At 37.7% G+C, this 18,267-nt stretch overlaps 1 protein-coding gene across 1 annotated transcript in view; it reads left to right on the forward strand.

Annotated features, from left to right (window-relative positions):
* LRP1B (LDL receptor related protein 1B) overlaps positions 1-18,267 on the forward strand; it is a 672,863-nt gene that overhangs the window by 161,576 nt on the left and 493,020 nt on the right. The window contains exon 2 of the mRNA XM_027656245.1: positions 4,893-5,018. Within this exon, the coding sequence (XP_027512046.1) occupies positions 4,893-5,018 (126 nt within the window). The remainder of the gene's footprint in view (positions 1-4,892; positions 5,019-18,267) is intronic.

Consider the following 18,267-nt stretch of genomic DNA (forward strand, 5'->3'; position numbering starts at 1 on the left):
TTGTCATTATCTGAGTAGTTCTTAGATTTCTCTGTCCATAAAGTGTGCCAAATTAAGTCTGAATAATAACTTCTCTGGTTCAAATCCACAGGAGGGGACTCAGGGTCAGCCTCCTTAATGGAAATAGGTTTCTGACAAAGGCAGAACAAAAATGAACAAGGAACAAGGTTGCCCCTAGACTTATCACCTGCCTACTTCCAAAAATACTTCAGGGTTTGCACGAAATAGTGGATATTTCTAGTCTTCTTGTTAATACTGATCTCTATCAATATTTGCTTAGTCTGATCCATAAGTTGTACTAGCACAGAGCAAATCTGAAAAATATGAGGAATTCTTATAGATGTGCTAGATCTAAACAAGGAATTTGAGCATGAACATTACAGATTATGTTATGGGCTCAGAATTAGGATGTCTGATGTCAATCAAAAGACTGACCAGACTCCAAACAAGATGCCTGTGACCTTGTTGGGAGGAAGATGTGCAGACTGAGGGAAGCTGACACATGGAATTTAAACGTATGTGGCTTAAACTGAACATATGGTGCTTTTACTGACTGATACCTGTGCGTGTGCTTTGCCTATGGATAAAGCAATTAGTTGATTAGTAAATGCTGAGTAAGTGATAACTAATATGTCAGGAACTGAATAAATACACATAAAACATCCATATTCCTGTTTAGAAGTTTTATATATATATATATATTAACATAACCAGAGCTCTTTAAGCCTGTTTGCACTGTGGAAGCAAAAATCAGGGTCTGGTAGATCTTGAGGGAGATTTTTTGGGTTCTGTGAATAAAACTTTGACTTTGAACACAACATTGTACTGAACTTGGGTAGGACAGAAATAGCTGATCTCAAATTTTTAGACCATGAATATAAAACTATTTACTGCTTTGCAAGATGCATTCCAAGGATTTTGTCTATAGTTTAGTGCAACCAAAATGTAAATGTTTTACTGTGTGCTGGACTCTAAAAATGTAGATTTAACTCAAAAGGTATAAAAGATTTGAAAAGTATTATATAAAGTCTGAAAGTCATACGTGGGAAGTGCTGTGCACACTCTTTCTTCCCATCTCCCTTTCAGTTACAGTAATTTAGGTTTTAGTATGTGATGAATTCTGTCATAAATTGCTACTGGAATATACTTTTCAGCTTTGGAGTAAATTTTGCTGGAATTAATCTGCAAACTCTCCCATGTTTCAGTGAGAGATCAAAGAAAATCCCAAATGGAAAACATGCTTTTGAGAGGGGGAAAAAAAAGAGTTCTGAGTTCTTAAGCTCTTGTAATGAAGATAACTTAATTAAAATCAAAGCAAAACTAATTAAGAACTTAAAAGTGCAAGTTTTTTGTTGCATAATAGCTGAAAACATGGCAGAATGGGTTTACTATCACTGGGAGAAGTTCCTAGTCATGCAGACAGGTGATGCAGTCACCAGTGGATCCAAATGAAAATGTACAGATTGTACTTCTCTGACTACTCCTGTTGGTCTTTCTGCTCTTTCTTAGTCATCTTGATCTTTTGCTTCTGAAAAAAAAAAAAAAAAATATTTTGGCAGACAATTCCTCTTCTCTCCTGGAAGTTTTGTCTGAGTCCACAGCTGGGGATAAACCAACTGATAACTTGTATGTGTTTATCTTTTGTTTCATGGATTTCATGGCTCTTTCCTTGATCTTGCCATTCTCAAATGGAAAAGGAGAGCACACTTACAGACACAACTCCTAGTTTATGTGCACCTTTTCTTGCCCTTTTCCTTTCTTGTAAAAGGAGAGGGAATTGAAAATTTCAAAGTTTTTTGTTTCCCTTGAAATGTGGTGAAAATGTCGTTCTTTAAGCGCAAAAGTTAATGAAATTGAATTCACGAAACATGTTTATCTTAAACTACTGTTATAAAAGCTTTAAAAAATTATGTTATGATGAACTCTCATCCCTAAACACTCATTCACATTGTGCTATATCATATCACTCAAAAGCTTCTGTTTGTGCTTAGTTTGCACATGTGGTTTTTCCGAACGTTTAGAGGAAGCCTAATGAGCAGACTCCCTGTTGTAACGGATCAAGACTTTAGCAGGCTGAGTTTTGTTCACTTTGAAGAGTGCTGCCATATGGGAGGGTCGTTTTTTCAGGCTCTCAGGTGCTCTCAGCAGATGGGGATGGAAGTGCTCTGAAGACAGCACGCCAAGAACTGCCATCGAAGGGTGGTGGTGGGGTCACCTAGACCGGAGCAGAAGCCTGGCAGATACACAGAGCACCCAAGCAAGGGGCTGCTGAAAGAAAGTAGGAAGGGACAGTGCTGAGCCCTGCAGGGAAGCACAGTTCTGGAAATGGGCAGCTTCTCTGCATGCCTGGTTCCTTGACAAAGGCAGCCATTAATTAGATTCACGGCGAATCATTGAGACTCTCATGGTAGAATGAGGAAGCACTCAGTTATATAAATGTTATCTCCTGTATAGTTCAAGAGCCCTGTTGACCTGCTTTTCATTATTGCATTCCCTCAAATAAGAAGGATCCAGATCCCTTTGACCTCTACCAGTCCATGTGATCACAGTGATCTTTATCCCTTGTTATTTAGGAACTGAATGTATGTTTGCAGAGGCAACTGCCTTGTTAAGCCAGGAGCATTCCTGGTATAGGCAGACATTGGTCACTGCCTTGTGTGCCTTTTTTTTCCCCTTTTCTCTTATCAGCATAATGGAATTTTGATTTTCCAACATTGGTGTAATTGCATGAATTATATTTGTAATTGCTTTTCTAATAGAGATTTTGAGCTTTGTCCTCTTAAAAATATGCTCATCTTTAAAAAACAAAACCACCACAAACACAATTTTGACTCTGGAAATGTTGACTTTAAAACAAAGGCAGTAACCTTTTTTTTTTTTTTTTTTTCCCAAACTTTCCTTCTAAGAGGCACTGCCAGGTGTTTGCAGCACAGGATAGAAGTATAGGATTACTATCCTTAGGGAGGCAAAGCTTTCATTTACCCATAGAGGAATGATTTCTAACCATCTGCTCTGTATCTCAAAGAACTGGGATGTTAAAAACGTGATTTTTCTCATCCACTGGGAACCTGCCTGTGCAGTTCATGTAATACAGAAGGAAAAAGTGTGAGGAGAGGTGTCACTGAAAAGAACTGTTTTCCTCACTTCTAAGGCCATCCTAGATGACTTTTTTAGGAATAGTTTCTCCTTTTTTTAAAACCCCACTAATTAGTGCATGTTTGTGATTAACTGGTCCAATTCATTCTTTAAAGATAGCAGCTGAAAACAAAGATAATGCTATCATTATGCAAAAGAAAATAGTTCAAACCAGCACTTTCAGAGACATGTAATACACTGTAGTACAGGGTTTCCATAAAGAAACAGAAATTTATTGTGGATTTCAAGAATACCATAAAAACAAATATTAAAGAGTTATTCACGCATGTGTTGCCCATACTACTGTGTATCTTTGAAATGCTAAAATTTGCCAAGACGTGCTATCAAAGCAGGACCTTTAATTATCTCCCTGAAAGCTTTAAGCAAAACCACTTCCATGTTCATGTAAACTTACACTCTTAATTATACTGTCGCTCATTTTTCTCAGAGAAAATAAACAACTTAAATGCCTGAGCACTGTTTGCTGTTTAAGTAAAGGGAAGAAATTAAGATATAACAAAAATGCCTCAATTCTTACAGGGTTCTAGAAACTGTGATGTAGTTAGTTTAAACAATATTATACATGTTTACATAGTAGTTGCAAATTTGGCTTATTTGAAACTGATTGCCATCAGCAGTTCAGAGCCTGACCTGGGAAATGAGGTCTGCACATATGAAATGATCCAATGGTAACTTTAACAAAAAGTTCCTGTTGTTGTTTCCCATAGCAATAATACACCCATTGGCTTTTGGGGTGAGCTAAACCAATGGATAGATCTACAAGTGTATTTGGTATTAATCGTCTCCTTCTTTATACGTGGCTTTATATCTTTGTGACAGTATTGACTCCAGTGAAGTTATTTCTCTCTTGTGTCAGTGTAAGAATAATCAAGAAACCTTTTCCCAGTAATCTGCAATGTAACCTTGTGGAATGCCCTGTAATTTATATATTGATAAAATAAATATAATATATCGCACTGAGGTTTTGTGAGCTCTAATTAATGTTAGAATAGTTTTACATTAAATAATGATGGAATAGTCTTGAGTTAATTAACTCTAGATCTCAAGGACATCAGACTTTGGTGGTTGAATGCAGCAGATAGTGTGGGTGTGCCAGACTTCCAGAACTGCCCTCTTTTAAAAACCATTGTTTTCAAGGTGTCACAGTGTTGACTTTAAATAACTAAATCCTCTGTTTGCGAATTTGTTGCAGGAAATATAAAGTAGTCTTTATGTAAAACTGAGGAAGGATTTGGTTATTAAATGCATATTTAAAAATAGTTTATATATATGTTTATTTAAGCACACCTTTAGTCACAAAAATGTATCCTTGAAAATTTGATAACTTGAAACAATTAAAAAATATATTCTGTGACAGGAGAGACAAAGGAGGTACCTCCCTGCTGGTAATATGACAGCTTAAAAGCTTGTTCATTTACTTAATTGTGAAATGTTTATTAAAAAAACCCAGAATTTCTTATAATTGTACTTCATAAAAGTATTTTATGCTAATGCTGTTGATGTCTGATCAGAAAGGTTATGAGCAGCTCCCAGTGAACTCCTGCAGCTGAATGTCAGAGCTCTACAGCCTAAGCAAGGGCATTACATACCATTAAATTATTACTTTCTATTATTTCTATTGCTTGCTTTGATCTTTGGTTGCAGAATCGTTTTATTTCCGTTTTTTCACTTTCATTTTGCCTTTTTTTTTTTCCTTCATCTTTAACCATTTCATCCTAACCCATTCTCGTTTTCAGAAGAGCATCACTTGTGTGACGTAGGAGAGTTCCTGTGTCACGATCGCGTGACTTGTGTCTCCCAGCACTGGCTGTGTGATGGAGAGCCTGACTGTCCTGATGATTCAGATGAGTCTTTAGACACATGTAAGTAAAGAAGGAACCACTCTTATTTTATTTTCCTTTTAACTGTAGCATTTATAGCTATTCAATTGTCTTATAAATCCTGTGCGAGTCTTCCGATCAAGGTGAGCAGGTTACATTCACTTTGTAGGTGAGAGACAAAAGAAATGGAAGAGATGGAAGGTGTTTTGTTCTTGTGCCACTTTGTAATGAACTCTGTCACTAGAGAGTGTGTTCTCTATGCTCTCACTGAGCTGTGGATGAGCTGAGAGGGCAGTCGAAGTCAGACTCAGTGAAAATGTGTTCCTCTCAATACATTTAAAGGGGAGGTGGGGTGGAAATGAGTAGTGCAAAATATTTTCAATACAAGTATGAAAAGCATACAAACATCAAAGGGAAGAATGAAAGAACATGTAAGAGCTATGAAGGGGAAAGAAGCAAAGAAAGGAAAATGAGGGAAAGCTTTAATAAAACATGTTTAATTATAGTGAAGACTTTTTTTTTTTTTTAATGTGGCTAAGAGCTTCTGAACACCGGAGTAGCAACCTTTCTTCTTATCAGCTTTGTAGGCGACTGATGGGGTGTTATTAAATCTTAATGTTCCCTTGTTTCCTGCGTTCTGAGGAAAATGAGGGAATTTCCTGATTTTATCCCCAGGATAATCACTTAATATAAGAGAAGAACCATGTATTTTGTATCAAAGCAACACTGACAATCAGGAAGACTAGAAATGTGGTTTGCTGCTGAAAGACAAGAAAATATCAAACATCAGACGGTATTTAGGAGTGTAATCTTTAAAGTGAGGGACAGAAACTCAAGATGTCTGGGAGCCATTTCTGTCTGGGCAAACCTTGCCCTGCTGATTGCAGCCTTCCTGCTCCACTGCTCATTCTCTGGAACAGATCAGAAAATTGCCTCCAGGGCTGTGGTGAGGGTGCTCTGATTAACCACCTTTGGAGCACTTTGGGATTCTCAAAAATAACATCCTGTAGTGGGAAGCAGAAGGTACAGTTAAGATTTTATCACTGCACTGTTGATTGATTACCATCTTCCCTGATATATTTCCAAGCACAGGATTGGTATTTTTTTCTGCCCACTAATGAATGTTGTGATACTAGCACAAAAATGGTCACATACACAGTTTTTAATTTGCCTCCTGATATTCCTGTAGTTCCTGTGTATCCTGCAGCTTGCTGGATCCCCAGACAGTTTCTTCTTGAGAGCTTTGCATGGTTATTGTACTGGTCCATAAGATCTGTGTGCAGCAATGACATTTAAAGTCATGGCATATTGAAAACACAGCATTAGAAGTTTATTGATATCTCGAAGAAAGGGGAACGGATAGAAAAGCTAGTCTACACTTCTCCTGACATCAACCAACCTGGTCCTCTTGGAAACACCTTCCCCTTCACAAATGTGAACAATTTCTGTAGGTTATATTACTTGGGCTGTCCTAAGTCGTAGGTGCAGTCAGCCCAGGACTCTGTGTGAGAGCCAAGTGACAGCACTGGGACTCTGGGTGAAACATAAGAAAAATATGTTGAGATATGTAAAAACATAATTGCTCACAATTATGTTTTGGTCTTGTAGATTCTGTATTTTCTTTTAGTCAGCATAATTTACTGTCAAAGTATTGAAATATGTGTGCATACTCTGGTTGCATCAGGGAACTTGTTTCTCATTAAAGATGAATATAACAGTCCTGAATCTTCCTGCTGATGCTTTGCATCAGGGTATCTGTAGGGATTTAAAAATTGCATTAAAATATTCTTATTTTATATTTGAGGACTCTGTGCTGCTAATGCCAGGGACACAGCACCTTCCAGATTTCGTGCACCAGGTCATGTATCTGTTTGTTTATAGATGAACTCGGTCTCCATTTGTCAGCTCTTTTCTGACTTATGTGCGATGAGTTATGTGGTGTGGCCTGACAGATATTGCTAGTTGTTCCTATAGCCATAAACAAATGGAGTTTGATTGATTTTGAGTGGATTTGTGCCTAGTAATAGGGTTTTCTGGGTTCTTATAATATACAAGCATTGATGAAAGCTTTTCCTGCAAGTGGAAGTTCTTAACTTCTCTCCTGTGGGGATTTCAAAGTGTAGGAAAGGAGAGAAATTCTCAAACTGTAGCTTTTCCCATGGTAAGCATATGAAAAGTTTTATTAACCTCATCACTCAACCATCTATTTGCAGAAAACTTCTAGGAACTAAATACCTTTGTGGCCTCTCTTCTGGCGGCATTTAAACCAAATTTTGCAATAGAACTCGAAAGTTATTAGGCTGTACAAACATATATGATATGACTCTATCAGCTAATTTCCTAAGGAATCCACCTGAAATCCCCAAATCTAGTCCCTTTATTAGTGTTGTCAAGAGATCTAGGATGGGACAGAAAGGACAAAAAAGGTGGCATACTTATTTATTATTGAATTCAGCCCCTGTGTTGGCAAAGGCTGGGGCAGGGCTTTATGCAGCCACAGCTTCCTTGAGTTTCTGCAACTGTGTTGGGGGGTTTCCTGGCACTCCTTGTGTTCTTTTGTGTCAATAGGCAGCTTCCAGCACCAGTCTGTTCCCCTTCTACTGCCCATCTTCCACTTAATGGTCTTTCAAATAGCTTTGTAGTGCCAGAAGTGAATTCCTACAGCACCTACACTTGTATTCTCCACTGTTTCTTAGCAGCTGTAATTCTTTCTGCTCTCCGTGGAACTGCTGCTTTTTATAGTATAGGAACTCAGTTCAGTAACTCATAATGAATAATTTAGTGAACAAATTTTGTTGCTTTTCTGTTCCTGAGTTGTTGGTGAAAAAAAAATGATTTTTAGAAATAAAATGTATTAATAAAACTCTTGATCAAGTAATTTTTACCCTTTCCTGGGTGGTCTCTAGGTTGTTCACAAGATTTTTGAAATAGTCAGGATTCAAAAATCAATTTACTTAACCTAATCAGATGCTGCTGGGTTCTTCAGTAGGCTAAATCAGCAAGCTCACTTGAAATCAATATAACTAGATCAGACAGCCCAGAATCTGGCCAGACAGTTTGACTTTTTTAAAGATAGCTGCTGGTCTGGAGGTTCATGCAAATGTTTAGAGGACTTCCTTACTGTAAAAAGAATAAAAAAAATTTCTGCCTGCAGACTCACCTGACAGACATTTTTGGTGAGACAATTACAAAACTCAAATATATCATCTACTGTCTGTTCACTGCTGCCTGTTGTAGGCACTCATTAGTTTGAAACATCAGTGTCATACTGGTTTTCTTGTGGGTGGTTTTAGTGGTTTTTTTTTCCTTTGTTTTGTTTGATTGGTTGTTTTTTCGATTGTTGGCAGGTTGGTTGGTTTTTGGTGTTAGGATTGGATTTTTTTTTTTTATTTTACCATTCTTGCCACTAGTGCTGGTCTTAAGCTGTAAGCATTTGCCTATCTCAGCAATTTTTATAGTGGCATAAGTAGAGAAGTTCACTAATTGGTTGCATCTTAAAAAAACCCAACAATTTACAACATTGCTATTTTGGGGCATCCATGTTTGTAGCATTCCACACTTGTACCTATGAATAACACATCTGTAAGTAAGCCATGCCCAAGGAATATCAATGGCTTCTGAAATCTAGTCAAATATTTGATTTGATGTACTATTACCTCTTTTTTTCCTCAGCTTCCTATTAACAGAGTTGAGATCTAAAAGGTACATTGGCAAACTACTCTTTCTATTTAGTGCTGAGGGATTCTTCTGTGTGTTTGCAGCTTTAGAGTTGGTCTGGCTTGCATGTTGTTTTCAAATCTCAGTTCACCAACTCCTCTGTATCAGAATGCATTGTACCAGGGCAAGGTGAAACAGAGTAGCAGGAAGAGAAATTGCTTGTTTTCTGTAGCTTCTTTCTGGAACTGTACACATTGATTGTGTTTGGATTTCATAATGCTGGGTGCAGCAGCAGTTCCAGCAAAGGCTGCTCTGTTGTCTCTTAGCCATGAAGCAGAGGAAGGTGCTATAACACTGCCTGATAACTTGCTCTAAGAAGAGAGACTCGAGGTCTGGCACAAGGTTACCCTGAGCTCGTCTCATTTCCTTCTGTGACACCTTGCAGGCAGCAGAGCTTTGCAACAGCACGACTACCCATTACAACCAAGTATTGCTTGAGTATCATGAATAACTTATGAGGGGGGAAAAAAACCCAAACCTACAATATGAGATCTCCTACTGCCAAGATACGAAGGTCCTTGACAGTTATTTTAGCAGCAAGAAAATCCTGAAAGCAATTCACTCTGGACCACCAGGCTGCAACTCTTGTCTCTCGTAGTGTCCTCAACTGCCCTTTGTTTGTGATCCTGGTGCTGTTGTTCTGGTATTTGAGCTTTCTTAAATATTATGCAAGTGACTGTTTGCAGAGCTGCTACCCACACAATTTATTTGTGGCTTACTGCTCCTGAGTCGAAACAAGCCTAGTTCCATTAATACATCATCAAATTTGAATGGCCTTGCCTCTAGAAGTTTGAGTAGATGCAGCTTAATCATAAAATGTTGAAATTATTTCTGATAATAATCTTTCTCTGGGATTTTGAGGGAATATAATCTTTTATAATCATGATTAAACTGAACTTGGAGGAGCAAAAGAAAGGCAGCAACCAGAAGTACCTTGTTTAAAAACTTGAGTCTCACTTCGTTTGCTAAAATAGTGTCTTTCATTTTCTGGATGCTAATTATGTGAGACTAAATTCACAAGCTTAAAAATTGTTAATTGGGTACCTCTGTTGTAGTTCTTTTACCAGCAAAGGATAAGATAATTGGATGCAATGTTGCTCTTGTGGTATGCAATAAAAAAAGATAAAATTTCCAAAAGCTCCTAATTCTTTTATGAGTAGATTCATTGAAATTCAATAGAAGCTGGGATCCCAAACCACTCTTTAGTAGCTTTGGAAAATCCCAGATCAATAAATAATGTGCATATATTGAAGACAAACTGCCGTGAAGCTGTTGAAGGTAAATGAAGAAAACACTGGACATGAGGGGAAAAATGTAGTCTGTGTTTTCAGTCTTTGTAATTATTCTGTATGTAGTGATATTGAACAAAGAACCTGCTACATAAAATAGCTGCTTATACCTATTCTTCAGCAAGATACTTGACCTTGTTACTGGCCAGATATTAATTTAATCTGCTTTGAGATGATGAATGTATACTCACTTTTTCCCTCTGAGTCAGGATCATATCAGTAGTGTAAAACTTGTAGGAAATGAAAAACAAAATGACAAATGTCAACAAATTTTATGAAACTGCTGCTAGTTTACATAAAATTAAGTTAAATGCTTAATGCAGCAATAAAATATTGCCATGCTTTTATGTTAGCTGGTAAGAAGAAGTGCTTCTGACAGAAAAAGATTAATGTTTTGAAGGAGAATTAACTTTCCTGATACTATTTTTGCAGACCTGGAAGAAATTGCACTTCCCAGTGAAGTTCTCCTTGCAGTTTTGCACTGGCAAAGCTACTGTGATTAGTACCCATTGGTAAAGAAAAGACATAAAAGATTATTATGGCTGGTGCTTTTGCCATCCTGCTTTCCGTTATGTAGCCTATCAGTGCTTGATCCCATTCAGGTAGCTTGCTGTTGTCTGCCCACTTTTCCTGCAGGGAAAATATCTGGGTGATTGTGACCTGGGCTTCAGCTTCTGGCCTGTGTTTTCTCCTTACTCCATTTTTTGGGAAGTGCTCAGCCCCTCCAGAAAAGGTCATTTTTCTGGTGTGATGGGATTACTGATGCTCTGATAGTTAACAGAATATTAGAGCAAACAGTCTGGGAAGGATGAATGTTGATGGTGCTTGTACTCTCTAAGCCTTTTGGAAAGGTTACAGAGAAGCCCCATTGAGACAAATCCTGCACTGCCATCAGTGTGGAGGAGCTCAGCTTGTTCCACTGTGGTGTTTGGGGCTGCTGTTGGTTTGATGATACTCAGTTGTCTTCCTGAGGGGAGTTGGACTTCCAGGATGTTCCTGCATTTCGTTCCACTAATTTTACTCCTTTTCCCTCTGGGCTGCCCAATCTGTGGGTGCTGGGGAGCACTTGTCTATGGCCAGGCAATAAATCTGATGCTCCTGCATTTACACTCTGTCACAGTCAGCATATAGGCTGTGGTATTGAGGCCCAGAGAACTTCTAGAGGCAATTCCTTTTTACGATTTCCCTACAGATGAATGTGCTACTTCTGAGGCGTGAGCACATTGTCACATTACGGGGATACATATGCTTTCCTTCCCTGCATAAAACTAGTGTGTCCATTCTGTGCGAAGGGGAGCTACTTTGAATACTTCGTGGGATTAAACAGACAGCTGATACCCTAGTTTGGGAGTAATAATAATAACAAAAAATGATTATTCTCATCCTGATCATCATTATTTGTACTTGTGCTGGGAGTGCGTGTCTGGGTGTTGGCAGACGGGGCTGTGAGGGCTCTGTGAGGGGAGAGCAGGGCTGACCCATGATGGACACAGGCAGTTCCCAGCGGTTCCACAGCAACAAATGGGCAACCAGTCCACCACAGGACTCTCTGTGTGATCCCAGTATTGTATGGGCTGTATAGACACAGCCCATACAGCCCTTGTACAGATCTAAACTCACAGCAGGGGAAAGCCAGGCAGATGTGCTGGTGTGACGCTGAGTCCTGGTGCAGTGCTGAACACGGGCTGGTGAGTCTCACCAGAAGGAGATTGTGTGGCTTTTGGCTGGAGCTGCATTCTGCCAGCTGAAGGATGGAATGGCTAAGCTTGGGCCTGCTTTTAATTTTTCTTTAATATATGTATTGTTTTTTAAATAATAAATTGCAGCTCTATGTGTCCATGATAACCATGGGAATAGATTGGGAAGATCAGATACACAACAGGGAATGTTTGAGAGGATAGATAACAAAGCACTCAAGGAAAGCCATGGTACACTGAACACTTGTATGTATAAGATGCCCTGTCAACCAGGTAACACTATGGGAACTAAAATTTACACTGCACTGAACGCAAGGATCTTGCAAGAGCAAGATCTGTCAGATCTATAAGTCTGTCGGACTGGTATCAGAAGTGCAGTGAGTCTTGTTCCTGGTGACCTCTCAGGAACTGCTGCCTGAGCTGTAACGGGTTGGAAACTGGAGCTTGGCCTCCAGCAGATTCATTTAGTAGGGAGCTGCAGTTTCAGCTTTGTGAATAGAAAGTATTTTTTCTTAAATAATGGGTTTGAAAGTGCCATACTACACTCAGGTAAATATCAGAATTTGGCAGACAATAGAATTACTCACTTCTGCTAATTTTCTTTAAAGTGTTTTCAAGACTAAAAACATTCAATTATCTTTATTTATTTACTTATTTATTTCTGCTTTATTTTCTATTCCGTGTATTGATTTCCACTCTGGTTTGCAGTCTGAATATTCTTGAACATTGTCCATTATATAGTCCATGCACCCAGTCCTGTTCCGGCCAAACATAATTGCCTCAAAAGGTAGTTGAAGACTTTGTAATAGGTTTTTATTATCATTTTGAAGTTAGTGTTTAGTGTAACATATGCAGATGTTTAAACATTTATTTACAACTTACCAGTATAAACAGTTACATTCACTTTTATTGTAGGCAAACAGGTTTTTGGTGCATTAGTAATGATTCACACCCTGCAAATGTGCACAAAATGTTTAAGAAAGAAGAATTCCTTCATTTTTTAATTGTTTTGAGCTCATAATATAAGAATATCTTTAAACCAGAGTTTGCCTTGTACTCAGTAAAGTGCTAGAGTTTATGTCATCATCTGAGTACATGAAGTGCAGCATAATGCATAAAACTGGATTTCATTTTACCTTTACGCATGGGGAAAATTTTTCAAAATTTTTATTTGTGAACTTGGAGATTGTGGTGGTGGTTTCAAAACCACAGACTTTCTGGTGTATGGGAAAGATGAGAACTACATGTGAAATCATGGTATTGTTATTGCACAGAAACTCAACATCCCTGGCAGGTATAACTTCAATGACTCTCTGGCTGCATATTTTCCATTGGAATAAAGTATGCAACAAGAAGTTCAGTGTTGAAGAACATAAAGGTCATTGTATCTATCAGTGACACGGTCATTAGAAATACTACCTTTTTTTTTTTGTCTATGCCTGATTATCCTGAGCACGATTTTCCAAAAGTGATTCACAGGGAATTCAATTAAATGATTGCCGACAAAATGAGCCTCTTTTAAGGTCTGTGGAAACATGGAGATGTAATATGAGGCCAGGGCAGAGCCTTTGAAGGATGATGCCCAATACCTAAAACTCTGAAACAGCTCATTTATGGATTAATTGCTTGCTAAAATTGCAATTCCTACACAGGAGCAGATCTAATGGTATATACACTCATAAGACAAGAAAATGAAAAGATCAATCTTCTGAAAAACCTATACAAGTAATTCATACTTCGACAAAGACTTTGTTTTTAAGTTTGTAACCTAAAACAGTTTCCTAGCTAAGCTATAAATCACACCTCCCAAAAAAGGAGTGCACATGTGGCAAGAAGAGATGAAAAGTCTTGGCACAGTTTCTCTTTCGTGAGGTTGAGTTGGCTGTTAAGCCAAGCCTAATGGCTTTTTCTTTTTCAGCATTGACCTTCTTGACAGTATTTGGCCACAAATAAGACACATGTTTCAGTGTTAATCACAGTTTGAGCGTGGGCTGTCTTTCAGGTGCAGATGTAGTGTTCCTTGGTTTCACAGGCGGGATGTGTCTCCTGCACTGGCAAGGCAGGAGATCTCAGTGAGGAATTAAACAGTAACCCAGTGGATGAAGGAAACTGCACCAGCAAGTCTCTGAGATACACTGGGGCAGAAAATGCCTGTCTGCCCAAAAAGGGGACAGGAATGGTCACTGGACAAGTGAGGGAAGGGAGGGATGTGTTTTTGCAGCATGGGGGTTTTGTTTGGGGTTTTATTAGAAGCTCTTTATGATGTTTTTGTCCCTATTTCCATGCACGTTTATCTATTTAATTTGTATTCTCTTTAGCAACAGTTTTATTACTTATTTTCTTTTCTCCTCTTTCCTTTTATACTTATGTCTTCGTGACTCTCTCAGGACCTCTGTGCATCAGTTGAGCCCTTTCACTCCAGCACTGCATTTTCACGTAGTATTTTATTTCTCCCTAATCCTTGCTGTTGCTTTATTCATTATTTCCACACTTTTCTTGCTTTTTTCTTAGTTCCACTGACAAACTACTAAAACTGCTGTGAAAACTATATTTCACGTTCCATGTTCCTTTTTTTTTTTTCTCCCTCTCATCATCCTAAACAAATTCCCTTGCCCCTCTCATAGGTATCATCCTTTTCTCTTCGCTGATATCCTAACTCTTTGCTCCCCCATTTTCTGTCTCAGCTTTTATCTTCCCATTAGCAGCCCTTTTGTGTCTTGCTGTCTTGTGCTGTTCAATAGTCAGCATCAGGAAAAGAGGAGAAATGAGGAATGCACCTGTTGCAGGATAATTCAGCCAAATTCCAAAGCTGATTGTGAGGGTGTTGATTTTTAGGCTGTCATTGGTTTCTCTGCCAGGAATAGCTTTGGTATAAGAGAGGTAGAGAAAATACTGTATCACAGCATTGTCTATTGATTAGGCACTGATAAAAACTGGAAACATATTTAGGAAAAAAACATAACTGTATAGCATCATCAAAAGCCTTCTTGGCTCTGCTGGTATCAAAAGATAATATTTGATAATGCAAAGATTTATAAATTATGGCAATCTTAGGTATGAAATTACTTGTTGGAAGATTTTTATCTGAGGTGAGGCTACTTCACTGTGGGCCCCAATTGCACTGAGGCTCATTACAAATGTTTAAAATTATAATGATACATCTGGCCTGTAGATCCTGTACCAGGAGAAATGTCCTGTATTTAAGTAGAGGGCTGGATGGAATTCTTTATTTGTCACTTAAAATTACCAAAGTGTAATAACCATTTTTCTTCTCAAAACTACGGGTGAAAACAACTCTTATTAGCAAGCAGATGAACTTCTGGAAGAAATGTAAAATTGCTCTTTTTGAAAATAGGGCTGTGATTTAAAATAAGAATTTAGATGTGTTATTAGCTATAAAATGCACAGTAGTTTTAGTCAGCAAAAATGGCATTTTGCTGTGGATGAAGGAATAGTAATGCAAGACAAAATCCTCTGCTCACAAAGAGAAATGCATAACTGTGACAAAGGAATGGAACTTAATAAACCAGAAAGGGAAAAATAGGAAAAAATCATTTCAAATGAATTGAAATGTAATAAGAATTTAATTCCTTATGTTAACTTACAGATGTACAGATGTAATCCAGAAAGTCCATGTTTTAGCAGCTCTTACTCATGCCCCAGTACTTCTGAATGAAACTTTTTAAAGTCTGCAGTGCTAAACACCTTCATCTTCCATTACTCAAAGATGCATTAACATCCATGTACAACCACTTAGGAGAACTGTGAGCTGTGCCCTCACAAACAGGTCTTAAATTGTGTGTAAAACTTGGGATATGAAGTAATTTCAAGTTAGTTCTACCTATGAGAGCAGGCATTTATAGGATTGGACCCAAGTTTGTGTATATATTTCCTCACACAGAACGCTAAATTAATTTTTACCATCTCATTTGTAAACTCATTAAATGCACAGGTATAGCTGTTAATGGTGGATTTGCAATAAAACAAGTCACTTTAGAGTAAAGATGTGGCAAACTTATTTTTCACTATTTAAGTGCTGAAACAAAATCTATGTAGGGAAAGAAACCTATTTTTTTCATAGTATAATGGGATTATACTGAAGTGTTTCTTCTCTTTGCTTCACTTGTTAAACATTCATAAATATGCCAAGGCTACAAAGACTGTCTCTTGCTGCCTTTTTGCTCAGGCTGTGGAGAATACTGAGATGGTATTTTCTACCTCATTTTGAAGTTTTTTCTCCTCTACTTCTGTACCAGGCTGTTGATCTTTGTGTAAATTTTTAAACTATTTAATCTAAAGTTACCTGGAGTAGATCTCTAAAGTGCCAAACTTCTCTGAGCAAGAAGTAACTTTGTTTACAAGTGTCCTGCTGCATAACCTAAAACCAATGAGTTCTAGTGTAAGAAAACCAGATACAAATAATGAATAGTATAAATAGAGGATATCGGATCTACCATTAAGAGAGCAGTTATATACTGTAACACCTGTTTGCTTCAATAGCAAGGTAAAGGTACATTATTCTTACAAAAATCTGTCTTCTCTGTCTTTTTCAGTAGAAAAAAATACCTGTTGTTTTGTTTTTCAATCAGTGTGTCTCCAGCCTCCTCACCCCTTTGAATGCTGAGTGTTGCTGGTGTCCATGGCTCTGCTTTCAGTCACTGGGAGAACATGCAGTGAACTGGGACTGCAGGGGAAGCATGTGCTGTGTCCAGAATGTAAAATTAATAAGGGAACTTACTCAGACATTGGGTTTCCCATAATAACAAATTCTGTGTTTCATTGATTTGTAATTCCCAGTTCAAAATGAGACAATTTAGTAGCAGACTGACTTTTCACAGCTGGGGTTTTATTCAGTAACCAGTAGTAAGTTTTTTATCCAAGACAGAGAATAGTCTTCTCTCTCTTTCTCTCCTTTTTACCCAAAGCTGGGTTTTTAAATTTTTATTTGTTTTTGTGACCTGCATGCAGATGTTATTGTACTGAAGGCTGACTTTTACTCATTAGGCTCCTATAAAGCCAAAACTCATTTCACTTTGGCTGCACTGGAGATGTCTCCGAGGTCAGCCAGGTCAAAGCTGCCGTCGCTGTAAGTAACTGTATAATTTCTTTCCTGCTAACAATTCTAGGGATTTGAATGTGCCTGATGAAAAAGGTCAGTTGAAATGAACTATTTTTGTATTGACAGAATTATTTAATTCACCTTGTTCTCATCTTCCTTCACGGTGACTTTGGCCTGGCCTTCCACCCTCGTCACTTCTTGATCTGTAGTGGATTCACACGTATCATGACTATGTGACTTCATAGCAGGAGGAGGAAATTACAAGAAGATCATTAAAGTGTGAAATTAAATTCTTAAAGATGACACATCTAAAATAGCTCAAACATTACCTCCAAAACAAACAGTGCCATTGATCCTACTTAATTACATGCTTAATAATTTTATACCAATGTAAAGCACATTGACGATGTACTAATCCATTTCATATTCACTACCACCACAGATTTTCTACTTCTTATTTGCCTTGAATCTCATCATTATCATGCACATAAAACTAGTATTCTTAGAATTTTTATAGTAGTATTTCCATATAAAATGAGGAAAAGTCTAATATATGAATACTAAACAGCTCATTAACATGGTTTTTAATATATCTGTTCATGATAAAAGCAGCTGAGAAATGCTGATATAAAATAGTACTTCAGTCCCAGAGTATGTCTAAGATTAGAAGAATCATGCCTTGGATAATAAATACTTCAGGGAAAACAGGAAATCTTAAATACAAATAACATCAAATGAAGAGCTTTGTATGCTTAATTAAACACATTAACAGATGCATTTATTTCAGTTAAATAATTAATATATTACTAATACTGGCAGCAAGAAAATTTTTTGTGTGTTTAAAAAAATAAAGATTTAAAAGATTTTTATTTCAGGACAAAAAAAGTGCTGCCTTTAAAAGACATTAAGGGCATTTTTATCTGGAACTGGCACAAAGATTGTTAATGATCGAATTACACAGCAAGCAAAATGCATGGAAGGAGAGCTTAATCTACCATGTCAAGAACTCTGATCTTTAAATTTGCTCTCTGTGGGCAAGACACTGTCTCCAGTCTAAGAAACAGGATTGTTTTTTAAACAATTTGGGTGATGAAGGGTTGCTTCTCTGTCCACATGCATTAAATTTTGGTCCTTGAAGTTGTTTTCTCTGGCCATTCATCCGCGCTTGCTTTGTCCGGGCCAGGGGAACAGGTGGTTGTGAATTACCTGTCCAAAACTGGCCCAAGGTTGTATGACAGACAAAAATTCTACATTCACTGGAAGCATTTGTTAGAGACTGGAGCTGAAATTTAGGCAGATAGTCTGCAGGATTAATTGATGTATTTACGGTTTGAGTTATCAGAAATTGATAATTTGGTATAAATTTAGCTATATACTTTTTTCCTTTCTGCAGTCATTTTATACTGACCTAAACCAGAGTCTTTTGCTACTGTTTAGTTGTAGTTGTGCCATATTATTTTATCTCAAGTTTCATATTTCACCTTAGGATTCTAACTTATGAGGAAGTGCTGCTGACATGTCTATAAAGG

Source organism: Corapipo altera, unplaced genomic scaffold (assembly GCF_003945725.1).
Source record: "Corapipo altera isolate COAL_440 unplaced genomic scaffold, ASM394572v1 68, whole genome shotgun sequence".
Taxonomy (NCBI): domain Eukaryota; kingdom Metazoa; phylum Chordata; class Aves; order Passeriformes; family Pipridae; genus Corapipo; species Corapipo altera.